This window comes from Marmota flaviventris, chromosome 9, assembly GCF_047511675.1.
Source record: "Marmota flaviventris isolate mMarFla1 chromosome 9, mMarFla1.hap1, whole genome shotgun sequence".
NCBI classification, from domain to species: Eukaryota; Metazoa; Chordata; class Mammalia; order Rodentia; family Sciuridae; genus Marmota; species Marmota flaviventris.
Window position 1 is genome coordinate 93,933,277 of NC_092506.1, and position 25,273 is coordinate 93,958,549.

A 25,273-nucleotide genomic window follows, 5' to 3' on the forward strand; every position below is an offset into this window, starting at 1 on the left:
TACCACTACAACCACACGTTTCTTGGTCTCAGGTTCAGTTTCCAAACAATCTCTTCAGTCCCTGCCCTTCTGAGTTTTTGGCCAGATGCATCTCTCCAAGCTGCTCCTGTAAGCAGTCACATTGGAGGGGGAAGGGTAGAGCCTGGTGGGTTTCCTCGACCAGTTGTCCCCTGAGTAAACCTGTCTCCCCATTTGATTTTATTCTGGCTACTTAAGCACACTCCATGTCCTGCAGCATGTGTTTACTGGCCATGTATTTCAGGCCAAACTTGGTTTGCCAGGAATCTGCCCCCTAAGGTGCCAGCCCCTGTGCTGCAGCTGCAAAATGGTTCCTTCCTTTGTCCTCCATATGCCACCTAGAGAGATGGTGACTTCTTTCCCAATACACAGATATCATGCATCATGTCCTTCACGTTTGTTGGGAAATGTCTTTGGTCTCTAAATGCTCCAAACCCACATGCTCTGCACTGCCTCTGAAAAATGCAGGTTCCTTTAATTCCCTTATCCCTCTACTATGTTCATGGTAGGAGCTTCTGTCCAGGCTGTGACAGCAGCTGTGAGGCTGGGTTTTTTTTTCCTTATTATATCCAACCTTTTGTGTCCACAGTCTGCTTTGAATGTGCAGTTTTAGGTTCCAGTAAAGCTCCCCTGCCTTTTTTTTTTTTTTTTGGTCACCTACCTTGTGGAGAAGCTGCCCTGTCTGCTTTCTTGGTTTCACACTACGGAGCTGCTATTAAGCTGTAAATTTCATATATATGTGGACCTTTTGTGTGTGTGTGTGTGTGTGTGTGTGTGTGTTTACTGGGGATGGATCCAGGGCATTCTACCATTACATACTTAGCCCTTTTTATTTTGACACAGGGTTTCACTAAGTGGCCCAGGCTTGCCTTGAACTTGGTGTTCCTCCTGACTCAGCCTCTTGAGTCACTGGGATTACAGGCATGCACCACTGTTACTGGCTCATTTTGGAGCTTTTTAATAAAACTTCAGTTCACTGTGTTATCATATTTTCCTATGGATATGACCTATTTATTTTTAAAAACTATTTTAGAGCATGCGTAGATGCACAGCAAAATTGAGAGGAAGATGCCTTCCTCCTTTATCAACGGCTCCTACTAGAGTGGCACAGTTACAATTGATGAACCTACTGATTCATTATTATTACCTGAAGCCCATGGTTACCATGAGGGTTCACTTTTGGTGTTGCACATTCTATGGTTTTAGACAAATTTATGATTGATTGCACATATCTAATGTGATAGTTATTGTACAGTATTTTCATTCAGTGCCTTAAATATTGTCTATGCTCTGCCTATTCATCCCTTCTTCTCCCTTAGTTTTTGGCGACCATTTATTATACCCATTTTTTTTTTTTTAAGAATGTCATGTAGCTGGAATCATAACATACTGCCTTTTCAGGTTGGTTTCTTTGATTTAAGATGCATTTAAGTGTCTTCCATGTCTACACGTGACTTGAGAGCTGCTCACCCTCCCCTGCTTCCTCCCCCCATTGTCCCAGGGCTTTGCATATGCTAGGCAAGTGCTCTACCACTGAGCTATACCCTCAGCTCTGAGAACTCATTTATTTTTAGTACTGAATAATAACCTATTGTCTGGATATAACACATTTTATCCTTGTACCTACTGTGGGGCATCTTGATTTCTTCCAGGTTGTAGCAATTATGAAGAAAGCTGCTATAAACATCTGTGCAGAATTTTTTCTGTGTGGACATGTTTTTAACTCCTTTTGGTCAATCCAAGGAGCACATTGCTAGACCAGATGGTAAGGTTTGTTGTTGTAAGAAATGTCAAACTGTCTGAGAAGTGGCTATCCCATTTTGCATTTCTTCCAGTAATGAATGAGTCTGTGGTTGAATGTTCTTAATATCTTTTGTTATCACTCTTCTGGATTTTGGTCACTCTAATAAGGTATATACTAGTATCTGTATACTAGTATCTCATTGTTCTGATTTGCATTTCCCTGATGACATGACGTGGAAAATCTTTTTATATGCTCATTTGCTTTTTATATATCCCCTTTGGGGAGGTGTTAAAGTTTTTTGCCCCTCCCCTTTATTTTAATTAAAACATTTTGCTCTTGCCAGGTACTATGGTATACCCCTATAATTCCATGGCTTGGCAGCCTGAGGCAGGAGGATTGCAAGTCAGAGGCCAGCCTCCACAGTTCAGGAATTCCTTAAGCAATTTAGCAAGACCCTGTTTCACAATTTATAAAAAAAGGATTGGGAATGTAGCTCAGTGTAAAGCATCCCTGAGTTCTATTCCTGATACCAAAAACAAACAAACAAACAAACAAACAAAATAACTATGTTCTTCTTGTTGAGTTTTAATGCTTCTTTTTATATTTTGGAGAATAGTCCTTTATCGTTTGTTTGCAAATATTAAGTTCTGTGACTTGTTTTTCATTCTCTGGGCAGTGTCTGTCATGGATCAGTTATTTTTAATTTTAATGAAAATGAAATCCAGGTTACCAGTTCTTTTATGGATCATGATTTTGGTGTCATGTAAATTGATGTATAGTTTTTGGTGTCTGCTTTTGTTTTCCCGTCAATACAAATAGATACACACAGATGTGCATATATGTATGTGTATGTGTGTACCTCCACACTGATACATCCTACCAATTATTTACTACTCTGCTATTTCTTTCCAAAACACTAAGTTCCAGAGACAACTCCATAGTGATATATGGATAGATTGCTCATTCCTATTTGCAGTTGCATATAATACTTAATTGTGTGGATATTTAGTGTGTTCTCTAGTGATAGACAATTGGGTTGTTTATCTTCTGTTTTTAAAATAATGTCATGTGTCTTTTGTGTGTGTATGTTAGGAATAGAAACATAAAAGTGGATTTATTCAAAGAGTAAATACATGTATTTCTGTAATATTTATTACAAAATTTCAATCATTCAGTAAATTGAAAGACTGCTGTAGTGAATACTTCATACCTGTCAACTAGATGTTACCTAATGGCAGTATCGATTTACTAGTTGTTTGTTCATCTCACTGACTGTATATTAACTATCTTAATTTATTTTTCAAAATAAATTGCAGGTATGTTCCCCTAAATATTTCAGCACATATACCATCATTAATATTTATATATTTTCTTTCTTTAATGTAAAACTTAATATCATGAAATCTGCAATTTCTAAGTGTACATTTGCTGATTTTGATGAATGTGTATATCTGTGTCACCCAAACCCCCAGTAAAATGTAGAACATTACCATCAACCCAACAAGTCTTTTATGCTGCTTTTCATAGATTGTGGGTCCTTTCCCCTTTTAATAGTTAATCCTTGACTCTGCACTGTCAGAAGTAACTATTTTGAGTGTCTTTTGACATGTATTCTATAAAGGATTTTGAATGTATTTTAATCACATGTTGAATTAGTTTCCTAAGGGACAGTAGAGAAAAGGTGTTTGTGGAGTTGGGTGAGAGAGAGGGAGAATAATTTGAGGGGTGAGCTATTGTTAAAATTTTCCTTTTTTAAAGTGTGTATTCCAAAGGTAACAACACATCGTTTTCATTTTTTTCCCCCACATTTTAAATTTGATGCATTATAGTTCTACATAATGGTGGGAGTTGTGGTTACATGTTCATACATGAAAAAATATAGTTTTGCCAATATCACTCCACAATTTATTTTTAATATATTTTTTCCTAATTTTTCAAGCACCCCTGCTACTTTGGAACAGAACTACATAGTTTGTGAGCTGCAGCAAAAAATAAGTGTGCTGTATTCCTTTTTGAGAAGTCATCTGAAGAAGAAGAGTATTGTGTTTTTCTCTAGTTGCAAAGAGGTACCAACTGTTTATTTTTCTTTCTGAACTTACTCATGTTGAATCATTTCCTTTGAGATATCAAATTTCAGTTAGGCAAATATTATATTGTATGAGACACACAGTGCTAGGTGAGGTGAGGGATCCATAGATAATGAGAATCCTGTGTTGCTGTAAATAAATTATCCACGGGTGAGACTTTTATCTCCATGAGGGTAGAAACTATCAGTCTTCTTCAATATTGTGCTAGGTGCTAATAATCCTGGAAACATAGTAGCCTCCAGTAAATATTGGTAGAATAAACAATCCTTAGCTTGGCTGAGCAGAGGCTTTCATAATCTGACACCTTTCCTACTCTCCATGAATATGGAACTGAATATGCTCGCTCTCTCTTTTTTCCCCCCATGTCTCTTACCTTTGTTCATACTGATTTGTTTGGGCTGCCCTTCTTGCATCCTTTCACCCACATACAGGATAAATATTTGGTGCTCTTTAAAGCTGAGCTCAAATATTATACCTGAAAGTCTCTCTCTGACTCTCTCTGATGCTCTTTTAGAATCAGTTATTCCCTTTCCTATCTTTTTGCGATGTTTGTTTATATCCTTATTTGGTTAATAAACACTTCATGAACTCTTGCCCTGTGTTAGGAATAGGGGATTCAGAGATACGTGAGAACATTTCATCTCCTTCTTTTTTTTTTTTTTTAAATATTTATTTTTTAGGTCTAGATGGACACAACACAATGCCTTTATTTTTTATGTGGTGCTGAGGATCGAACCCAGGTCCCACCTGTGCTAGGCAAGCGCTCTACCGCTGAGCCACAATCCCAGCCCCTCATCTCCTTCTTTAAGGATAAGTGATTATGGTTGATTTTTGTATACCACTTTTCATTTGTATTTCAGATTTTTGATAACATATGAGCATATAATAGATCAATTCTAGATATATTCCCTAATAATAGTTTACCATAAGTATGCAGGTGAGTTTCCCTCCAGCTTCTTGAAAGGCAAGTAGTGGTCTGTTCTGTTGTCCACTGAACCCTATCCTTTTGCCATGTAATGAATGACTTGAGATCTTCTTAGTGTCTATTTTAGATTTTCAAAACTTTGTCTCCTAGATACTGGAAAATTATTTTCAGAATCCTTTAAAGTTTCTACTCTGTAATGTTTGCTTTTTTCTTTGCCACAGTGGACAGTTGTCTCTCCCTTGTGTCTATGACCCACCCTTCTTGTGTGCTCCATTCCCTTTTGCAAGGCCTTTGCCACTGCAAATGTCTCCTTTGTTCCACGTTTTCTTTTCTCCTTACTCTTCAGCAATGCCAGTATTAAGGGGGAAAACCAAACAAAACATATCCTGTGTCCCTTTCCAGTCACTGCCTTTTCCTCTGCTCTTCACAGCAGTCTCTTCTAAAAACTTACTTTCCTGGCTGAACCACTTTCTTACCTCCTGTTCTTTACTAAGCCCTTCACTGAATCAGCCCTTCAGAGAGAAAGCTTTCCAGAGTGAGTGCTAAGTTATCAGTCTTTATTTTATTTGTCCTCTCAGAAGCATTAGCTACAGCTGATCATTCCCTATTGAAACATTTTAGGCTTTTGTGACTCCACACTCATTAGCTTGTCATCCCATCCTGCTTTCTGACTGCTCTATTTTGAACTCCTTTGCTGAGTTTGCCTTTGTTTGACCATTGCAATTGGAGTGCCTCCGACCTGTCTACTCTGCCCTTTTTCCATCTCTGCCTTCTTTGTGAGAAAATTTATTAGTTTTATGGTTATAAATTCCACCTGTATGCTAACTGGAAAATTCATGTATCAAGCTCTCACTTCTTCTCTGATCTCCAGATTTATGTATTCCCTTGGATACTTCCAGTGATTACTAGAAGGTTTTGCAAATAGAATATAATAAAAACAATTAAAGAGTTCCTGTTCTTGGATCTGTTTTCCCCAACTCTTTTCTATCTCATTAAGTTACAGAATCCTTAATTCCTCTCTGTTTTAATCCCATACTCAAGCTGTTGATTACTCATTAGCTCTACCATTTCTCATCCACCTCCATCTCCTCTGTTCTAGTGCAGTATGGACCACGCTTAACCTTCTCTTAGCCTCCTATTTCTTTCCTCATTCCCTCACTTTGTTTCCTTTAGTTTTTCCACTTTATAGCCAGAGTGACCTTTGGAAAGTCAACACAAGAATAATCATTGCTTTGCTTAAAATCCTTCAGTTACTTTTTCTGTCAATTAGAATCAAACTCCATGCTTAAAACCTCAATGACTTTATTCAACAGATGTCTTTCACGCTAGCAGATTTGTTAAAAAGAGCAGGAATTCAAGGTCAATCTTGGTTCAAGATTCAGATTTACAAAGTTTTCATAAACTTAATTTATACTTTCTAATTTTCCACATATACTTTTTCTAAGATTGATTTGCCTGAGAGTGCATCTGTAGTCCACAAGTCTCCTTAACTATTTCCCCTTCTATGGTGGCCCTTTTTATATCTTTACAAGAAAAAGGAATAAGTCCATTTATCCTTAATCTTGCCGGTACCTTATTTCAGAATCAGAACCTCCCTGACATTAGAGAATTACTGTTGAGAAAGTGAATGACACTAATGATTGGGTAGTAAGTCACTGTGGTTTCCCATTCTTTATTTTGAATAGAATTGAAGAGAGACTTAAATGGAGTTCTAGCTGTATTATAAGTAATCTTTGGTCATCTGTCATTGTGATTTTTGGCAGATTTTATAGGAGTTGAAAGGGATAAGCCTTTTTTTGAGTCCATCTTCTGTATTTATGTAGATAGATTTTATTAATTTAGGTTAGAAAGAGAAATTGGGAATAAAATGCTAAACTGTCTTGTCTAGCAGTCCATACAATACATTTAAGAAATATAAATACAAGTGAATTAAAACCAAAAAATCTTGGTCTATACATTGAGATGTATTTACAGTATACATTTTTTTTTTTTTGATACTGGGATTAAACCTAGCCTTTTTCTTTTTGTACCAGGGATTGAATTCCAGGGGTGTTTAATCACTGAGCCACATCCCCAGCCCTTTTTTATATTTTATTAGATACAGGGTCTCGCTGAGTTGCTTAGGACCTCGAAAGTTGCTGAGGCTGACTTTGAACTTTTGATCCTACTGCCTTAGCCTCTAGAGTTGCTGAGATAACAGGTGTGTGTCACCGTGCCTGGCTAAAATACAAGTTTATTTATGTCTAATGTCTATTAAACTCAACATCTCTTATTTTGGTCATTTCTGTGTTCATATTGTAATAATTGCTTAGTCTGACAAGAAAATTAATATGGCCTTATGAACATAGGAAATTAAATGTAACACTGAAATTTATGAAATAGAATGTGATCAGTAAGGAGCTTTCAGGCTTAAAACCTAATATGCAGTTCTGTGAGGTCAGGAACTAGAAATGAGTTAAAGGAGGAAAGGGAATAAAATTTCTGTAAAGAAGTGTCTTTACATATTGGTTACTTTGGTTGTTGGCCTATAGTTCTATTTAGAATGCATTGGACATTTGTAGAAGAAAGAAAAAGTTTTAAAACATCCGTTTAAATAGAAATTGCCTTTTTATAATTATTTAAATTTGGAAAGATTTTAGATGTCAACTGAAATATATTTTTCCTTTCACAATTCTTTTAGGAAATATGAGAGCAAAATTGTTTGAAGACCCTAAATTCCATTTGCCTTTTCTCTGCTCCATATTTAACTGTTTTTTTTTTTTTTTAAATTTCAAACTGGCAAAATTTGTGTTCTGGATGCATTTTCAGTGCATTTTTGCTGTTTATCTTGTAAGCCTTACTGTTGCCATCCAGAAGTACCAAACTCATTCTTTTGTTAATGCCTAGGTTCAGTACCTGTACCGAGTTTTCTGTCGGCTTCGCCCTGGTATTTCTATCCTTGCTCTCCATGGTCGACAACAACAGATGAGAAGAATGGAAGTCTATAATGAATTTGTCCGCAAGAGAGCTGCAGTACTCTTTGCTACGGATATTGCAGCCAGGGGGCTGGGTAAGAAAACTTACTACAATGAAATGTCTGTGATCATGGGAACCATAGTTTAATTTTAAGGTGTATTTTTGGAAATCTAATGGATTTAAATAATTGGACTTTTCTTGTGGGAGAAATAAGTAAATAAGTTAATTAACATTAAGGATGTGTCAGTGAAACATTCTGTAATATATGTATCTTTTGTACTTTTACTATTGTTTCATGATATAATTACATCATAGTACCTGAAGAGTCTGTAAAGCCAAAGGAGGGTTTAAAGATGTGAAAAAAATTCCTTTTTTTTAAAAATTGGAAATGTGTTGATATTATAATTCATTTAATGAAAATCTGTGAAGTCCATCCTTTTACCCTTCTAATTTTTATTTAAAAATTGCTGTTTTAAGCCAGGTACAGTGGTGTATGCGTATAATCCCAATGACTTAGAAGACTGTGGCAGGAGGATCATAGGTTCTAAGCCAGCCTCAGTAATTTAGTGAGACTCTGTCTCAAAAGAAAAAATTAAAAGGCCTGGGAATGTGGCTCAGTGGTTAAGCACCCCTGGGTTCAGTCCCTAGTATGGGGGGAAAATTGCTGTTTAATGTACTTAAAATTTATTTTAAAAATTCTATGATACTCATGTTTAACTTATGGCTTTGGAGGAGTAAGATGGGCATAGAAGTAGAAATAGTCTAGAGGTAGGAATAAGAGGTGAGAATAAATAGGTGGTAGCTTTGTTTTATTGTATTTATTAACTGTGGCAAATTTCAAACCTGCACAAAGAATAGGTCCTACGTACTCTGATACACACATTACTCCACTTTAACAATTATTTTTATCATGATCATCCTCCTGCCTCTGTTCTAAAGCATCAGTTTGTTAACGTGTGACTAGAGACAGTAGCCAAGTATGCATATTTTAAAAACTAGTTTTTACTCAGCCCAATGACAATTCCCCTACAACCTGCATTGTTCTTTGACTATGTAGTTTTGAAACATTTTGTGATTTTCTCCCCCAAATTATATCTGACTTTTGAACTTAAAGTAGTTCCAGGTTAACCAAAGCATGTTTTAAACTGAAGTTTATTCCTTTTATGATCTCATTTTGCAAAATAATAATTCAGAAAACGCACACATAAACACAGTAGCCACAACAGATAGTAATATTTTGTCACATTTTCCTTGGATTCTGTTAAATATTAATTGATGTAGTCCTTTTTGAACCCTCTCTCTCTTTCTCATATTACTCCTATACCTCCTATCAAACAGTTACTATCATATATTTGGAATAGAGCCTTTAAGTTTTCTACATCTGGTTCAGTGAATTGTAAGGTAAAAATTAATTAGCAGGTCTGTGAACTGTAAATAGAGTTGGGGAGAATATGGTTTTCAGGGCTGGGGATGTGACTCAAGCGGTAGCCACTCGCCTGGCATGCGTGCGGCCCGGGTTCGATCCTCAGCACCGCATACAGACAAAGATGTCGTGTCCGCCAAATACTAGATAATAAATATTAAAATTCTCTCTCTCTCTTTCTTTAAAAAAAAAATATGGTTTTCAGTAATCTTTGATTGAAATTTAGGTCTATGAATGTAAGCAACAAACTATCATAGTTTTAATAGTTCCTGTGACTTTGTCACCAGTTAAAATCATATTTTCATTATATATTGTTATGGGTATCTTGGAAAATTATTTATACTTACATTATTAATTACATTATAGTGCTTATTAGACCCACAATGAGGTTGTGTTAATGTTTTAGTAAGTCTATACATTAGTATATAAAAAAATAATAAAAATGTTTTATTGTAAATACTATAAATATTTTCTCTTATAACCTGTGTTTTGCTTTGTTAAAATCATTCTGAGATGGGGGTTAGAGTCTTTAATTATAGCACAAAAAGGATCAAGAGCCTCAATTTTGGTTTATTAAAAGTACTTTGTGGGACTGGGGTGTTGCTCAGTGGTAGCATGCTTGCCTAGCATGTGTGAAGCACTGGGTTTGAGTCTCAGCACTGCATATAAATAAATAAAACAACAAGTAAAAAAATATTTAAAAGAAAGTACTTTGTGAATATATTATCTTAGGTGATAGAAAAACTCTTTTATTATGAACAGTAACGTAAGGGCTAGTCTTTAACTTGCTCTTGAGGTCTTTCCATGGTGATGTATAAAGATTTAATGTGTTTATATAGTGTCACATAGAAAGAATTTATTCAGTTACATGACTCTTCCTATAACAATGGACACTTAGGTTTTCAGTTTTTGTACATAAAAATGTGCAGTGAATATTCTGAGCTTTCCTGTCCCCATCCAAGAACAATTTCAGAATACATTTGTATCTTCTTACTTTATTTTAGTTTTAATTTTATTTTTTAATAAAATTATGTGGGGTAATGAGTTCAAATGAACAGACCCTGCTCTAGCCCTCTTTTTTCCCCTAGAGGCAACTATTTAAAAATCTTACTTGGTGTCTAGCTCTATTTAACTAAGTAATCTTATACTACCACTTAATGACAGCATGTTTAGAAATTACTCCTTTTATTAACTCTCATAATTATCTGTCTTCTGCTAATCCCCATCTTTTTTATATTGTTATATCATGAGTTTCGGCTAGATAAACACTTTGTGTTTACATTGTTTTGACTATAGTTTCTGCTGAGGGAAGTAGTACTGTTTCCTGTCTCATAATGTTGTTACAAAATTTGTTTAGTTTTATGTGTTCCCAATTCTGTGTTCTCAAATGTTCTAGCAGTTACATGCCTAGTTTTCTAAGAGTGGAAACACAGTTCTAATTTTCTCTTTATTATCTAGACTTGTTGACTAATGGCTGTCATTGCGAGGGGATTTGGACAAAGTCTATTATTTTGTGGAGGATTTAAAATGTTGAGTTCTATTCGTTTTCAAATATTTAATTCCTCTAGATAAGGGACCCTCAATCTCATATAAATTAATCTTGCTGCTGTCTCTGGGGAAGACTAGCAAGGAAGTTGGCACCAAGGCCTTCCAGGAAGCATGAAGACTTTGCCTCAGGATCCCTTTTTTCACTCTGGCTCTGTTGCCCTCCTTTCTGCTCTATCTGGTACCCTGGAGTTTGGAGTCTTTCTCTGGCAAAAAAACTTTTCTCCAAGAGACCCAGTTATATTGGGTGAGGTAGGAGGCCTGAGTTTCAAGTGCTGCTTTCAATCTGTTGATAGCCCTGCAATATGCCTTTCCTTCTGACTTCCTTCTGAAGTACCTTTTACTTCAAGTTCTGAGAGAATTGCTTTAAATGTTTTTCTTGACTTTGTCCCTGTACTAAATTTTAACCTTTTTGGGTAGGCTGTATCACTTAATACTTATAGGTATCAAACTCATTATCTTTCAACATTTTTTTTTGTACCAGTCATTGAACCCAGGGATACTTAACCACTGAGCCACATCCCTAGTCCTTTTTATTTTTTTCTTTTGAGACAAGGTCTTGCTAAGTTGCTTATGGCCTTGCTAAGTTGCTGAGGCTGGCTTTGAATTTGCGATTCTTCTGCCTCAGCCTCCCAAGCTACTGGGATTACAGGTGTATATGTGTGCCATGATGCCCATTTTTTTTTTTTTTTTTTTTTTGGTGTTCAGCCCTTTTCTCTGATGAAAGTTATCTGAAATCCTCATAGCAAAATTCATAAGTGATCAGAGGTAGTTCTGTTGAGAGGATTCTGAGAATGAATGAAAATTGCTGTAGCCATAAGTATGTAGGGAGTAATAATTGCTAGGAATCAGGGACAAGGATCTCAAAAAAGAACAATTCAATCCAGAGATGGGACTAGCAGGTAAAGTAAACCTCCCTTTAAATTTAGAATCCAGTTATATAGTTCACCCCAAGAAGAGTGTTTCTTTTTAAGATTATTAAACATCAGGGTATTTCATTATTTGCTTGACACAAAGCAATTTGTCCTGTGTCAGTTGTGAAATAATCTTTACATTCAAATACTGTAATTAGTTTTAGTTCTCTTTGTCTAAGAAGCAGTGTTTATTATCTCTTGGTTCTTGCAATTAATTTTATTTTTAGTAGACTTCACAGTTGATATTAGTTTGTGTTGGCAGGCAATATTGTAAAATAAAAATAGTACAGTGGGCAGATCTTGAAACTGATTTTTTAAAATTTTTAACCTGATATTCCTTCTGTGTAGATTTTCCAGCTGTAAATTGGGTTCTTCAGTTTGATTGTCCAGAGGATGCCAACACATATATTCACAGAGCAGGTAGAACTGCCAGGTAGGTGTCCTAGCCCATTTCTTTGCTTTTGGTACAATTTAAGTAACAAAACATGCTTCCCCATCTTCAAAGAATGGAGAAGTTAGGTGAGTATTGGTTTGGCATTTGGGGTGTGGTTTGATAGCAACCTGACAGCTGTTGTGAATCATTATGGCTGAGACTTGATTAATGTTAAGAAAAATCCATTAATCTTATTTTAGTTTCTTGTTTGACTTTACTTATTCTAAACTTTTCACCCAAACTGCTCACTGAACATCATTCATTGAATCCTAATGATCTTTCCAATTTCAGATGAGAAAACTGAGTCTTTAAGCAGGTAAACAATGTGTTCAAAGATACACAGGGCCAGGATTTGAACCTGGGCAGTCAGACTCCTCTGGTCCCATCTTGTATTCTTACTTCTGTGTTATGGGCTTTATTAAAGGGAAGGTATTTTGGAGTCTTGATTTCCTTTTTTTCCCTTTCTTCCTAGTGGGAATTGAGGTATTGGTAAATACTTTTAGTTTTCTATATTTTCCTTCTCCACACCCCTTATATGTGATCAAAATCTATATAGAAATTGTCTACAAAAGAAGACATCAAAGTGCGAGGCCCTGGGTTCGATCTTCAGCATCACATATAAATAAATAAAATCAAGGTATTGTGTCTAACTACAACTAAAAAATAAATATTAAAAAAAAGTCACAGTGATTTGGGACTGAAATATAAAAATATATCTGAATAAATGAAAAAGATCATACAAGATGCGATTGAGTTGCATTGAAGCTAAAAGATGTGTGCTGGTGGTAGAATTGTAAATGGCTAACAGCTTTTTAGGTAGCATTTGGTAAGACTTATCCAAAGCATTACAGTACTTCTTTTTGCCTTAGTAATTCTGCATCCAGAAATTGATCATAAGAAAACGGGTGAATCAGTAAGAAATATTCTCACTGATATTTATAATGTTTTTCTTGGAAAAACACTCATTGTGATTAATATTTAGTTTTTTTTTTTTTAACTTATGATTAGTCACAGATGGACTATTTCTTCAGTTTTACATTTTCTTCCCATTTTCCTTTTCATCAAAACTTAATGATTGGGTACTTAGAGGGATTTTGATGTGGTTCTAACTGGACTAGCAATTGCTTCTGATTTCAAGCCATGAACATGTAAGGCTTTCTCAGGGATGATAGGATCTTTAGACTCAAGGTTTAAATCTTCATCTGAGCAAAGACTGTGAATATACTTCTGGCAGGCTTGATATATATTTTCCCCCCACCAGCCCTGTGCCCACAACAGGTATAAATTGTCTTCTATAGATAATCCTTTGTTTAAAGGATTATCTAGGAATTTCCTTTGGGATTTATCATTCTTCTATTTTTACATCATATTTCCTGGATATCCTTGAAAGATAACAAAATAATATTTTGGAACATGGTGGCCCTTGTTTCCGTTGAAATGAAAGTTGTTCATTGTTTTACTCAGCTTTTTCACCGCTGTGACCAAAAAGACCTGACAAGAATAATCAGAGGAAAAAAAGTTTGAGGCTCACAGTTTCAGAAGTCTCAGTCCATAGATGGCTGACTCCATTCCTCAGGGTCTTAGGTGAGACAGAACATCATGGCGGAAGGATGTGGTGGAAGAAAGCAGGTTAGGACATGGCTACCGAGAGAGAGAGAGAGAGAGAGAGAGAGAGAGAGAGAGAGAGAGAGATCTCTTTACTCAAGAAGGAACAAATATAAACCCTAAAGATACAATCCCTGGGACCCTCTTTCTGTAGGCCACACCCTCCCTGCCTACACTTACCACCCAGTTAATCTGTATCTGGCTAACAAAAGTAGGTCCTAGCTTATATCTAAGAAATTCACATTTAACTTAAATTAATACAAATGAAAATGGTCTTTTCACTATTATTTCTACTTACAAACCAATTATCAGGGGGTTAATGCACTGATTAGGTTAACCCAGTCATTTCACCTCTAAACTTTCTTAAGTTTTCTCACATATGAGTTTTTAGGGGCACATAATCTAATCCATAACATTTCAAGTTCTTTCATAGCTTAACTAATAGAGCTTTTCTTATTATTTTCATAAAATAAGTTGAATGTCTAAGTGTCTGTCTTTTGATAGATTCGAAGTTATCTTGTAGGCTGCCTTCAAAATTGGCTCTAATCAAAATGTACTTTCTTACTTGTGTTTCTTTTAACTCCATGAAAGAAGGGAGACAACAGTTTAGTAGTAAAAGGCTTCTAAAATAGAATTTTTATACTAGAATATTCAAAAGTAAGTCTTTCAATTATAATTAATGATAATTAGTGATAAAATATTTGAACAAGCACTAGATAGGACTATGCTCTATATAAGATGTAATTGTATATTCAAACAAACTAGACTTTCGATTTTTTTTTTCTGAGATCTAAGAAAAATAGGACATGGATAGAACAATAGCTTGTTCCACTTTTCATTTTATAAGAAGGTACATAATGTCACAGAGGTCTTGAATCTGTTGGGTGCATGTTTGGATTATGGTTCATAATGAGATGTTCTGAGAAGTTATTAGTGGTGGTTGGTGGGATATATCTTGTTCCATTGTTTAGTTCTTCTCAGTTAATGTGTAATAATTATACCTTTGTACTTGTACCCTCACACATCTGTATTTTGTGGTCCTTTGAGTCTTTGGATAGCTAAAGTTGCATATGGTGTCTCACAACTTACCAGGGGATTACTTACAGGTCTTGTAGATGTGCCAATCATGTGTATGTGGATAGGGCAGACTAATTCTTTCATAGAATGTTTAGCAGTATTGTGTATTTTTCCTAAATGAAGACTGTTGAACATTTCATTATATCAGGAAAAAGTCCAAGAAGGGGAAATATTTTGGGTTCTTGGTTCTGATGAAGTTGCTGAAAATCTAATGTTGAACATGTGCTGTGGTGAGCATTAAATTGGGCAATAATGACTGAGATGAAAAAAGAACAACATAAAGATTATGTTTGAAGAGAATGCTAATGAAAAAAATGGTATAATGTAGTTTCTAATATGGCCATTGATTTTAAAAGTAGAAATCTGTTTGACTATTCATAACAGCTAACTATATTGTGAATTTACCATTTTATATGTATAATCAGTGAAAAGGTTATCATATATAATTCTTTTTTTTTTAAGAGAAGAGAAGAGAGAGAGAGAGAGAGAGGAGAGAGAGAGAGAATTTTTTTTTAATATTTATTTTTTAGTTTTCGGCGGACACAACATCTTTGTTTGTATGTGGTACTGAGGATCGAACCAGGGCCGCACGCATGCCAGGCGAGCGCGCTACCGCTTGAGCCACATCCCCAGCCCATAATTCTTATCTTTTCCCTGGCAGTTCAAAAGTTGCCATTAATGGACTTAGAAATAATTAGAAAGTTTCGTGGGACATGAGACTGAATAATTGAGTTAAATAAAGGCTAAATGAAAATTTGAAACTAATTAAAATCCTGTGTTAGGCTGTAATTAAAATAGGGTTTGTCAGATAGTGTTTGCTTTTGGAATTAAACTAAAATACATGAATATAGGAGACTGAATTCATTAGCAAAGTAGCTAAGGTACGTGGGAATCTGTATTTTTTTCTGTGTTTTAGCTAAATAAGAGTAAAGGGTGATTCAGATACTTAACATCTTGAGGTGCTTTGTATTAATTGATTTACCTGTCTAGAATTCATTGGACCTACAGCAAGCAGTTGAGAAATTTTCTTGTTTTCTTAACTATTCATGCCCCTTTTAACAAAACAATCTTCTTGTGAGGCAAATGAGGCAAGAGATATAAATTTTTTTTAATGCTATATCCTGTGGTATATTCTGCCATTAAGAAGCATTTCTCTGTAGGGCTATCAATTTTTGGTACTCAAAAAAACTAAGTTCTTTTATTTCTTATAAAAATGTGTAGGTGAAAATAGAAATTTGGGAATGAAAGGTAGACACAAATCAGATACTTCTATTTGGGGAGAATAGAGTAGCCCTGGGTAGAAGATAGGGGTTTATATGTAACTTTTATTTTCCAGTGTACTCGGAAATAAGATCATTTCAGCAACATTCCATTTTCACCTTATTTACTGGTTTGCATTTTGTGGCTGAGATTTTGTGAATAACTGTGATTCCACTAGGGGACAGCAGAGGCCAAACCTTTGCATTGTACACTTGCTGACTGTAGTATCAATTTCATAAAAATCAAGCTAGAAACTGGCTAAAATTCTTAATGACTTGAGAAGGATTCATGGTTTGTATAATGTACTTGTACTTTAAAGAATCAATGAGAAAAAAATTTTTGTGGAGTTTTTAATTGGTTTGTAAATAGAAATAATAGTGAAAAGACCATTTCTATTTGCATTAACTTAACTGTGAATTTCTTAGATGTAAGCCAGGACCTGCTTTTGTTAGCCAGATTCTCTCATTCCGTAGCTGAGATTTGTAAGGTTCTGTCTTTAGTCTGTTTTTTCCAAATGGAGGCTGATGCTCCCTGACATGGCCTTCTGTCTTTATTGATTTCTAGAATTTAAAGCCTTAATTTTGCCATAAAGCAAATTAACTCGTGTATTTTGTGTCTTGAAGCAGTGAAGAGCTGGGGTGGAATATAGCTGGTATAGCTGTGGAGGTAGACAGGGGCTGATACTTGTTAAGAGTTTGTCATTCCCCTAGCACTTCCCTCTGCCCTTGTTCCCTTACTGTCTACTAAATGCAGCAGGCACAGTGATCTTTTAAAACATAAGCTAGATCTTGTCACATCTCTGACTTCCCAGCTCAGAGTGACAGACAGTGACCTCCAGGGCCTATGCATTCATCCTTCACCCTGTTTGCTGTTCTTCCCTGTTTCTTAAATTTCATATTGGTCTTGGTGTTTCTTGTACATGCCAGGCATACTCATCTCTGAGGGCCTTTATATTAGCTCTTCTGCTGGACTGCTTTTTCCTGACTTATTGACATGGTTCTTTTTCTATCTCACCCTCCAGCAACTTCTCCTTAACTTGCTTTTTGTTTTCTTTTTTCCTCAACACTTATCACCTTCTATATTGAGTATTTGCTTGGTATTTTTCTTCTTTCTCTTACTAGATTGTAAGTTCTGTAAAGGCAAGAATGTTTGTCTTTTTATTGATGTATCTTAAGTGCTTAGAAAAGGGCGTGAATATTAGACACTTGAGATAACAAATCAGGCTCATGAATCAGATTCTACCAAACACATTAATTACCCATCACTGCTATAAATTATCATCTTGCTTAGTGGCTTACAACAATAGCCTTTCTTAGTTTCTGTGGGTCAGGAATCCAGGTGTGGCACAGCTGGGTCCTCCAGCTTTGAGTCTAACAAAAGGGTGCTGTCAAGGTGTCATTGGTACTTGAAGTCTCAGCTGGAATAGATTCATTTCCAAGCTCACTCACATGATGTTTTGCAGATTCATTTCCTCCCTGACTATTGGTCAGAGGTACTTTCTAATTCCTTTTCATGTGGCTCCCTTTGAATGGAAGCTCACAAGACAACTAACCTAATCAGAGAGCAGATGAGAGAGCACAGGAGAGAAAATGGAAGTAATAGTGTTGTTTGTTACCTAAACTTGGAAGTCACACTTCATCTTTCCTGCATTATTCTAGTGCTTATACATGCCAGCCCTACTCCTTGTGGAGGGACTACAAAGAGGTGAATACCAAGAGGTGCAGATTGTTGGGAGCCATTTTAGGAATTGCCTTCCACATCCAATGTCAGGCTTTACTAATTTCAAGGATAAAAGCAATTCCAAGGGTAGGTGAAACAGAAATAAGTCTAGGACCTCAGTTATCATTCATTGGCATATTTGGGACGTCTTTGGCCCAGATAAACACAGAAGACTAAATGATGTGTGTGGCATATCAATTAAACAGATGAGCTATTTATATACTTGGATATTTGGTCACAAAGCTCACTAGAAATGTACTTCTTGGATCTATAGATTGTGAACAACTTTGGTACAACCTATCCAAAGGTAAGTGCCTCATATATGAGGACTCATTTTACTAAATGCCATGTTTGCTTTCAAAGGGTTCTGTCATTTGTATTTTATGAGGAGATTTGACCGTACCATTTTTGTTTGTTTGTGTTTTAAACTGGGACAACCTCTGTGCTACACCCAGGGTTTGAATGAATTGTTTTTCCAGTTATATTCCAAAATTTGATAAATATTTGTTGAGTAAATAAATGAATGGACTCATTTAGCCAATAGAGAACAACTTGTGGAAGAAGTTTTCTTATCAAGAAACTCCTTCCCAGAGACTTGAAGGTAAAATACATTTAAGATAACTCAGTTAAGTACCAGGCCTGGAATGAGTACTGAAGTCTCTAACTTCTTCTTACTGCGATGCCTAAATCCAGCTGTTTTTACTTAATGGATTCTAATGATTGTTGCTCCCCTGCATGGCTTTTAGAATGTATGAAAGCCAGGAGAAGAATGGTAGATGTCTTTACTTAAATTTGCTGCCCATTTGTAATCATGAAGATCAAGTAAAAATATATTTATTTTCCATCTTCATTTGGATTATGAGACAGGTTTCCCATAGTTGTTCAATTATTATCTTTAAAGTCAGAACACTTAGGTTTGAATTTGACTTGGTTACCTGCTGGGTATGTACCCTTGGATCAGTTTTTAACTTCTGAGACTGTTTTTTTCTGTAAAATGGTGTTAATCATCTCTCTCACTTATTTTCTGACACTACAATTTTAGGCAGTAGAATTTCATTTTTCTTTTTCTTTTTAATCTATTAAAATTTAGTTTAGCATTTATGTTTTGGAAAGTAATCCCCTCCTCTCTCTTACTGAACCTGAACCTAGGGGTGCTTTACTATTGAGCCATCCCTAGTCCTTTCTTTTTTATTTTGTGACAGTCTTAAGTTGGTGAGGCTGGCTTTGAACTTGCATTTCTCTCTCACCTATCCTAGTTGCTGCAATTATAGGTGTGCGCTAGTGTGCCCAGCAGGATTTATTTTCTGAGAACAGTTGATAGAGTGCAATGATTTCTGTTCTTTCTTTGTGAACCTCTTAAATCTTTGTTCTTACATATAATATATGTTAACCAACCTGTTTTTTTTCCTAATTATTTTATGGTGGATGAACTTCATTTGTCACTGAGCCTATCATGATATACCTTTTGGTAGCTTCTGAAATTCTAGGCTGCAGATGACTTTCTTTGTCCCAGAGTATATTCAAACATGCCATTTTTTTTCTTTTTAAAATAGATTAGAATCTTTAGACAGTCTATAAGTCAGATAGCCTTTTTCCTAGAGTAGTAAGCTTTCCTTTGTACCACATCGTGTAGGAGGAATAAGACTCTTGGACTTGGATTCCTTATGGCTGTCTTTCTGCATAGGTATGACAGACTGTACTTTTCTCCCACAGTGACATGAAATCTTAGGTATGGTTGTTACAGGTAAGGCTGAGATACAGGGAGAATAGTAGGAGAGATAGAGAGGGTAAAAGAGAAGGGACTATAGAATAGTAAGGGGTCATCAACAAATGTCTCCTTTTTTTCTTTTTTTGGGGGGTAGGTACCAGGGATTGAACCCAGGGGTGCTTTCTCACTGAGCTACATCCCCATCCCTTTTTATTTTTTATTTTGAGACAGGGCCTCACTAAGTTGCTGAAGCTGGCTTTGAACTTGGAATCCTCCTGTCTTAGCCTTCAGAATTACTGGGATAATAGGCATGTACCAACACGCCGACTTGTCTATCTCTTGATGATGCTTGTATTGTGAACAATGTCTATCGTTTATTAATAGTCAGAATTATAGAATTTTTGATCCTAAAGGAAACCTAGATTCAGTTGTATACTGTATGAATCATAAAATGTGGTAAATGGTGATGAAGTGTTTTATACAAAGTTTTTAGCTAATGAACAGTACAGCACGACAACAGGAGATCCTCCCTTAGGCTTCCAAGTCTCCAGGATTATAGGCATTTGCCACTATGTCTGGCTTTTACTTGTTTTTAATAACTTGTTTATTTTATTATAAAAGCAGTGCTTAATCACTACACAGATGCAATAATACCAAAATGGCAAAACAGACAGGCACTAATGACAAAATCTCCAAAATCCCTAAAAAGAAAAATTTTAATGTATGCTATATGTATATACTTATTTTTTAAAATTACAGAAATGGAATTGTTCTAAATAGACCCTTTTATAACCCAGCTTGTGACATGGAGAACTGTCCCTATAGTTTTTTGTAAACAGTCATATTGTAGTAGGACAGTAGTTGGCACTATCAGTGAGCAAACTTTAAGGGACAGTTAGAGACTCAATTAGAATGGCATTGATGTTTGGGTAATCTGAAATGGAATAGTTAAGGATTATTGACTTTGGGGGAAAAAGGCACTTTATTGCCAAAATAGCAAGACTGCTTTCTTCACTTTGGGGAAAAAGGCACATTATTGCTAAAATAGCAAGATTGCTTTCCTTGCTTTGGCCAGTTTGTTTGTGTGTTATTTCAATGGAGGAATTGCCATGTGTACTCAAGCCAATAGTCTGGACATCTTATTTATCTAGAAATACTAGTGAACTGCAGGATTTGAGTATGTTCTTTATGTGAGTTAGACAGTTATGATCAATCTCTTGAGGATCTTTGTTTCTGGAGAGTCTTCTTGTATAATTGAAAAAGCATGGATTAAAAGTTTAAATCTTTGAAACGTAGTGACCAGCTGGCTTGAGGCCAGCTTCTTGGTCTGTCAGGAACTTCATTTGCTTCTTCTCTTGGTTTCTTTCTTTTTAGGATCGACAAATTAATGTGAATGAAGTTCTTAAAAAACTGGAAAGAGGGTCTCCCTCCATTACCATGCAATTTCCCTTTTCTCTCCCTTTCCCTCCCACCTCATGTATCTGTTTAATGTTAATCTTTTCTTCCTGCTCTTCCTCCCTGCTCTGTTCTTATTTGCTCTCATTATATCAAAGAAGACATTTGGTATTTGTTTTTTAGGGATTGGCTAGCTTCACTAAGCATAATCTGCTCTAGTGCCATCCATTTCCCTGCAAATTCTATGATTTTGTCATTTTTTTAGTGCTGCGTAATACTCCATGGTGTATAAATGCCACATTTTTTTTATCCATTCATCTATTGAAGGGCATCTGGGTTGGTTCCACAGTCTAGCAATTGTGAATTGTGCTGCTATGAACATCGATGTAGCAGTATCCCTGTAGTACGCTCTTTTAAGGTCTTCAGGGAATAGTCCGAGAAGGGCAATAGCTGGGTCAAATGGTGACCCAGCAAAATTACATATAAGAGGTTGTGAGGGGAATGGGAAAATAAACAAGGAGAGAAATGAATTACAGTAGATGGGGTAGAGAGAGGATGGGAGGGGAGGGGAGGGTGGATAGTAGAGGATAGGAAAGGTAGCAGAATACAACAGTTACTAATAGGGCATTATGTAAAAATGTGGATGTGTAACCGATGTGATTCTGCAATCTGTATTTGGGGTAAAATTGGGAGTTCATAACCAACTTGAATCTAATGTATGAAATATGATATGTCAAGAGCTTTGTAATGTTTTGAACAACCAATAAAAAAATAAAAAAAAAAACTGGAAAGAGTTGTATAAATGCTACATGGAGTTAATACTGATGATGAAAATGAAATTTTGTTTCAGATACAGAACTTTCTGAAGTGCCTGGGATGTCTCTTAAAATAATCTATCCAAATATATGGAATTTTAAAATGTAGGTCTTAGAAGAACGTTTATTTCTCTTACACATGTGAGCTTTGGGCCTGGGATATTGCTTTTGAAATCTAAAAGCTAGCTCATGGGTAAATAGACTTTATTCTTGTAAGCATTAGAAAAATGAAGTGGGCTTATGCCTTCTCTGTAAAGGTACTTTTATTCTTGGAATAAAAGTTTACTGGATATTTTTGGGTATTAGTTGGAGATAATTTGTGCTTTATGTTGTTTTAGGGAAGAGATGTATATGTAAAATGGGTGAAATGGTTGGTAATGATCTTAATCGCTGCTTATCTTGTGGGATTTGATTTTGCACATCATTTTTCATTTTCTTTTTGGAATGTGTTTCTTCTAAATGTCACTGTTACAGTCTGTCTTAACCATGTGAAGCTGTTTATGTATATTCTGTTAGCTGTAGCATTAAAAGGTTTGGACATGGTTCCTTTTGTGACTTGAATCCTGATTCATTCTTTCAGGTTCTCCTTGGATGCATGAATGGGTAGGGTATGATAGATGTGGGTGACTAGCCTTATTTTTCTTGCTCATGAATCAGTTGGAAGATCACGGAATGTTAAATTCAGCCTTTTTGACCTTCTAGAGATTTCTTTTACTCCTTGGCCACAATTCTTACCCTGTGTAAACTTGTGGGCTTGTTTATTACATCTTGCTGTCCCTGAATTTGGATGTGGAAGATTTGAAGTGTTGACTCTCCTTAGCCCACTGTTTTTCCTCCTTCCTAACTGTTTCTAGTAGCTACAGGATACCATCAGAAGGCATTAATTTCACTTCCAGAGTCTGACTGCCCTGAGAGCATCTTGGTAAAAATACTGCTTCGTTAGCTGATTCTGATCCTCTTTGACTCTTACCAGGTCCCTGGTATGGTCTTGTTGCTGCAGAAATTGTGATGTCTCTCAGATATTTTATCTACTCAGGATGTCACCTTGTTACTAATACATTCTGCTTTCATCACAGGTTAGTCTAAAACTGCTAGGGGGAATGTTTTAAATCCCCCCCCCCATTTTTTTTTAAAGAAAAAAAAGATGAAAAACTTTTTTGAGTCATAATTCTGCATTAAAGTACAACAAAGAAGTTATTTGGTACTAGTTTTTTAGTTATGAAACATAATTAAGGAATAAGCTATTTTCAGTTTTACTAGAAAAAGCAAATAATTATGAAGACAAAAGTATCCACTAGACTCTGAAATTCTACCTTTTCCCTGTAAACTTGACTCCACCATTTATATTCCTAACCCTAATGTTAAACTAATTCTTTATTCTTTAGATCTCAGCTTTGATATAATTTCTTCAGGACAGTTTGCTTGACACCTAGACTACTTAGCTAGAGCTCTGTCATGTCCTTACAGCTTCCTGTATGTATATTGTAACACTCATAGCCTTTGATTTTAATGTCTGTGGCAATAGGCCACGAGCTTTTAACAGCCAAAACCATGTCTATTTTCCAATTATGTTAGCATTTGGCACATAGAGTACTTTTAATAAAAAGAATTTAAAGCTACTGAATTATCTAAGAAACTTAATATTTTATGTGTTTTATTTCATATTCTTTGTGCATACAAGGGTATTTATTTTTTTCTTACTGAAGTTTTACCTTATGTAGAGTAGTTGAGTTTTAAAGTCAACATATAAGGTAAAAATGCCCTCAGTCTTCAAAATAAAGTATACTACCATTTTTCAGTAAGTTGTTATGGCCAGTTTTCCCCTTCAGCATTCAGTAATAAAATTCTGCAAGCATATAATTGTTCTGAATCTCTGCAGAGACATCCAAGGTCTCTAAAGTCAGGTTCTAATGTATCTTAGTACTCTTCTCTGTTATCCATTTTGTATTACAGCTTTGCATTACTCCTTTAAAAATAAACAAATAAACAAATAAAAAAAACCCTGAATTAGCCTTGCATTTTTTGGTTTCTATTCATTTGATCATGTTAAAAAGTATGTAGCTTTTCCCTTTTTATTCATATTCAAGACTTACCTAAAATTCCATCAGCTATGACACAGACACAAACACACACATACACACACAATTTTTTTTTTTTTGTAATATAAACCCTTCTCCCCAGCCCTGTGGCTTGCCCTGACTAGTCTCTCTCTCTTAATTTTTTTTAGTTGTAGATGGACACAATACCTTTATTGTATTTATTTTTATGTGGTACTGAGGATCGAACCCAGTGCTTCACACATGCTAGGCTAGCACTCTACTACTGAGATACAATTCCAGCCCCTGAGTAGGCTCTTTACTTGTGAGTTGATGACATTTTTTGCCTGTGGCTGTCCTTTGGCACTGACTTATTCACCATTCTGTAACTGTCATCTTGAATCTCTTGCTTCTGTGATGTTTATCTTAGTCAACTTTAGTGTTAGATCCCTGAAGATCAGTTTTCATTTTTTTTTTTTTATGTGTTCTTTGGTTTATGCTTGAATCATAGTTTATCAATACTTTATTTGAATTGATATAAAATGTACTCATGTTTTGTAGCATAAATCTTAGAGTGCTTTGAGATTTTTTTGTTTGGTTTATTTAAAAAATTTCCCAAATACCCAATCTTAATCTGTTTGACTTTTTATATGTAACAGTTGATCTTACAGTATTATTAGTAAGATCTGTATACAAATAGTACCAAAAGCTTAAATAACCAGAGGATGCTTTATGACCTATGTCAATACAAATTTCTGAAGGTGCAGAATGAAATAAGGTTATTTGTTTTGGTGAGGGAAGAGAAGATGCAAGAATTGGAGGCATGTGTTTTACCTGAGTGTTTTTCTTCATACTGATGCCTCTAAACAATTTTATTCCAGAGGCATTAATAAAATTTCCAGGAAGATGAATTGATTTAATTAATATATTAGGGTGCTCTGTTTATTAAATGACTGATTTTATTTACATTTTCTTAGTTGCTTGTGTGAAAAATTATCTTCTTGCTGTGTGGATAGGAAGCTATTTAAGAAATTATCTTGAAATGATTTCTTTCTTAGAAGCTAGCACTTCTATTAAGGCACAGCCTTAAAGTAACTAGAAATTATAATAAGTGATGTAATTTGATATAAGGTGGTCAGATCCCTAGTTTTCTGTTATCACAGAAGATGAAAAATTTGGATTCTTAATATTTACAATTAGATGAACTTGACTCTGTGTTAATTACTTATACTGTTAAAATGTAAAATATAGATTGCATTGATGTATTAATTTTTGTTGTTTGTGTAGGTACAAAGAGGATGGTGAAGCCTTATTAATTTTGCTTCCCTCAGAAGAAAAAGGGATGGTGCAGCAACTTCTCCAGAAAAAAGTACCTGTAAAGGAAATCAAGTAAGAGCTACTGGTTTATGTTATTAGAAAAGTAAAGGCATGAAATTATTATGTTTGCTTATCTCCATTTATTTCCCTTTTCATCCTAACCCATTCAGTTGTCTGGTTTGAAATTTTAAAGTAAAAACTAATTTTTTTTAGAAGTTTTAGGTTTTCAGTAAAACTAAGGAGAAAGTGCAGAGAGTTTGTATATAACCCTTACCCCACACATACATAACCTCCCCC

At 35.4% G+C, this 25,273-nt stretch overlaps 1 protein-coding gene across 1 annotated transcript in view; it reads left to right on the plus strand.

Annotated features, from left to right (window-relative positions):
• Positions 1-25,273, plus strand: part of Ddx10 (DEAD-box helicase 10) — a 265,520-nt gene that overhangs the window by 32,817 nt on the left and 207,430 nt on the right. The window contains exons 7-10 of the mRNA XM_071616682.1: positions 3,702-3,828; positions 7,661-7,823; positions 11,960-12,044; positions 24,947-25,048. Of these exons, the coding sequence (XP_071472783.1) occupies positions 3,702-3,828; positions 7,661-7,823; positions 11,960-12,044; positions 24,947-25,048 (477 nt within the window). The remainder of the gene's footprint in view (positions 1-3,701; positions 3,829-7,660; positions 7,824-11,959; positions 12,045-24,946; positions 25,049-25,273) is intronic.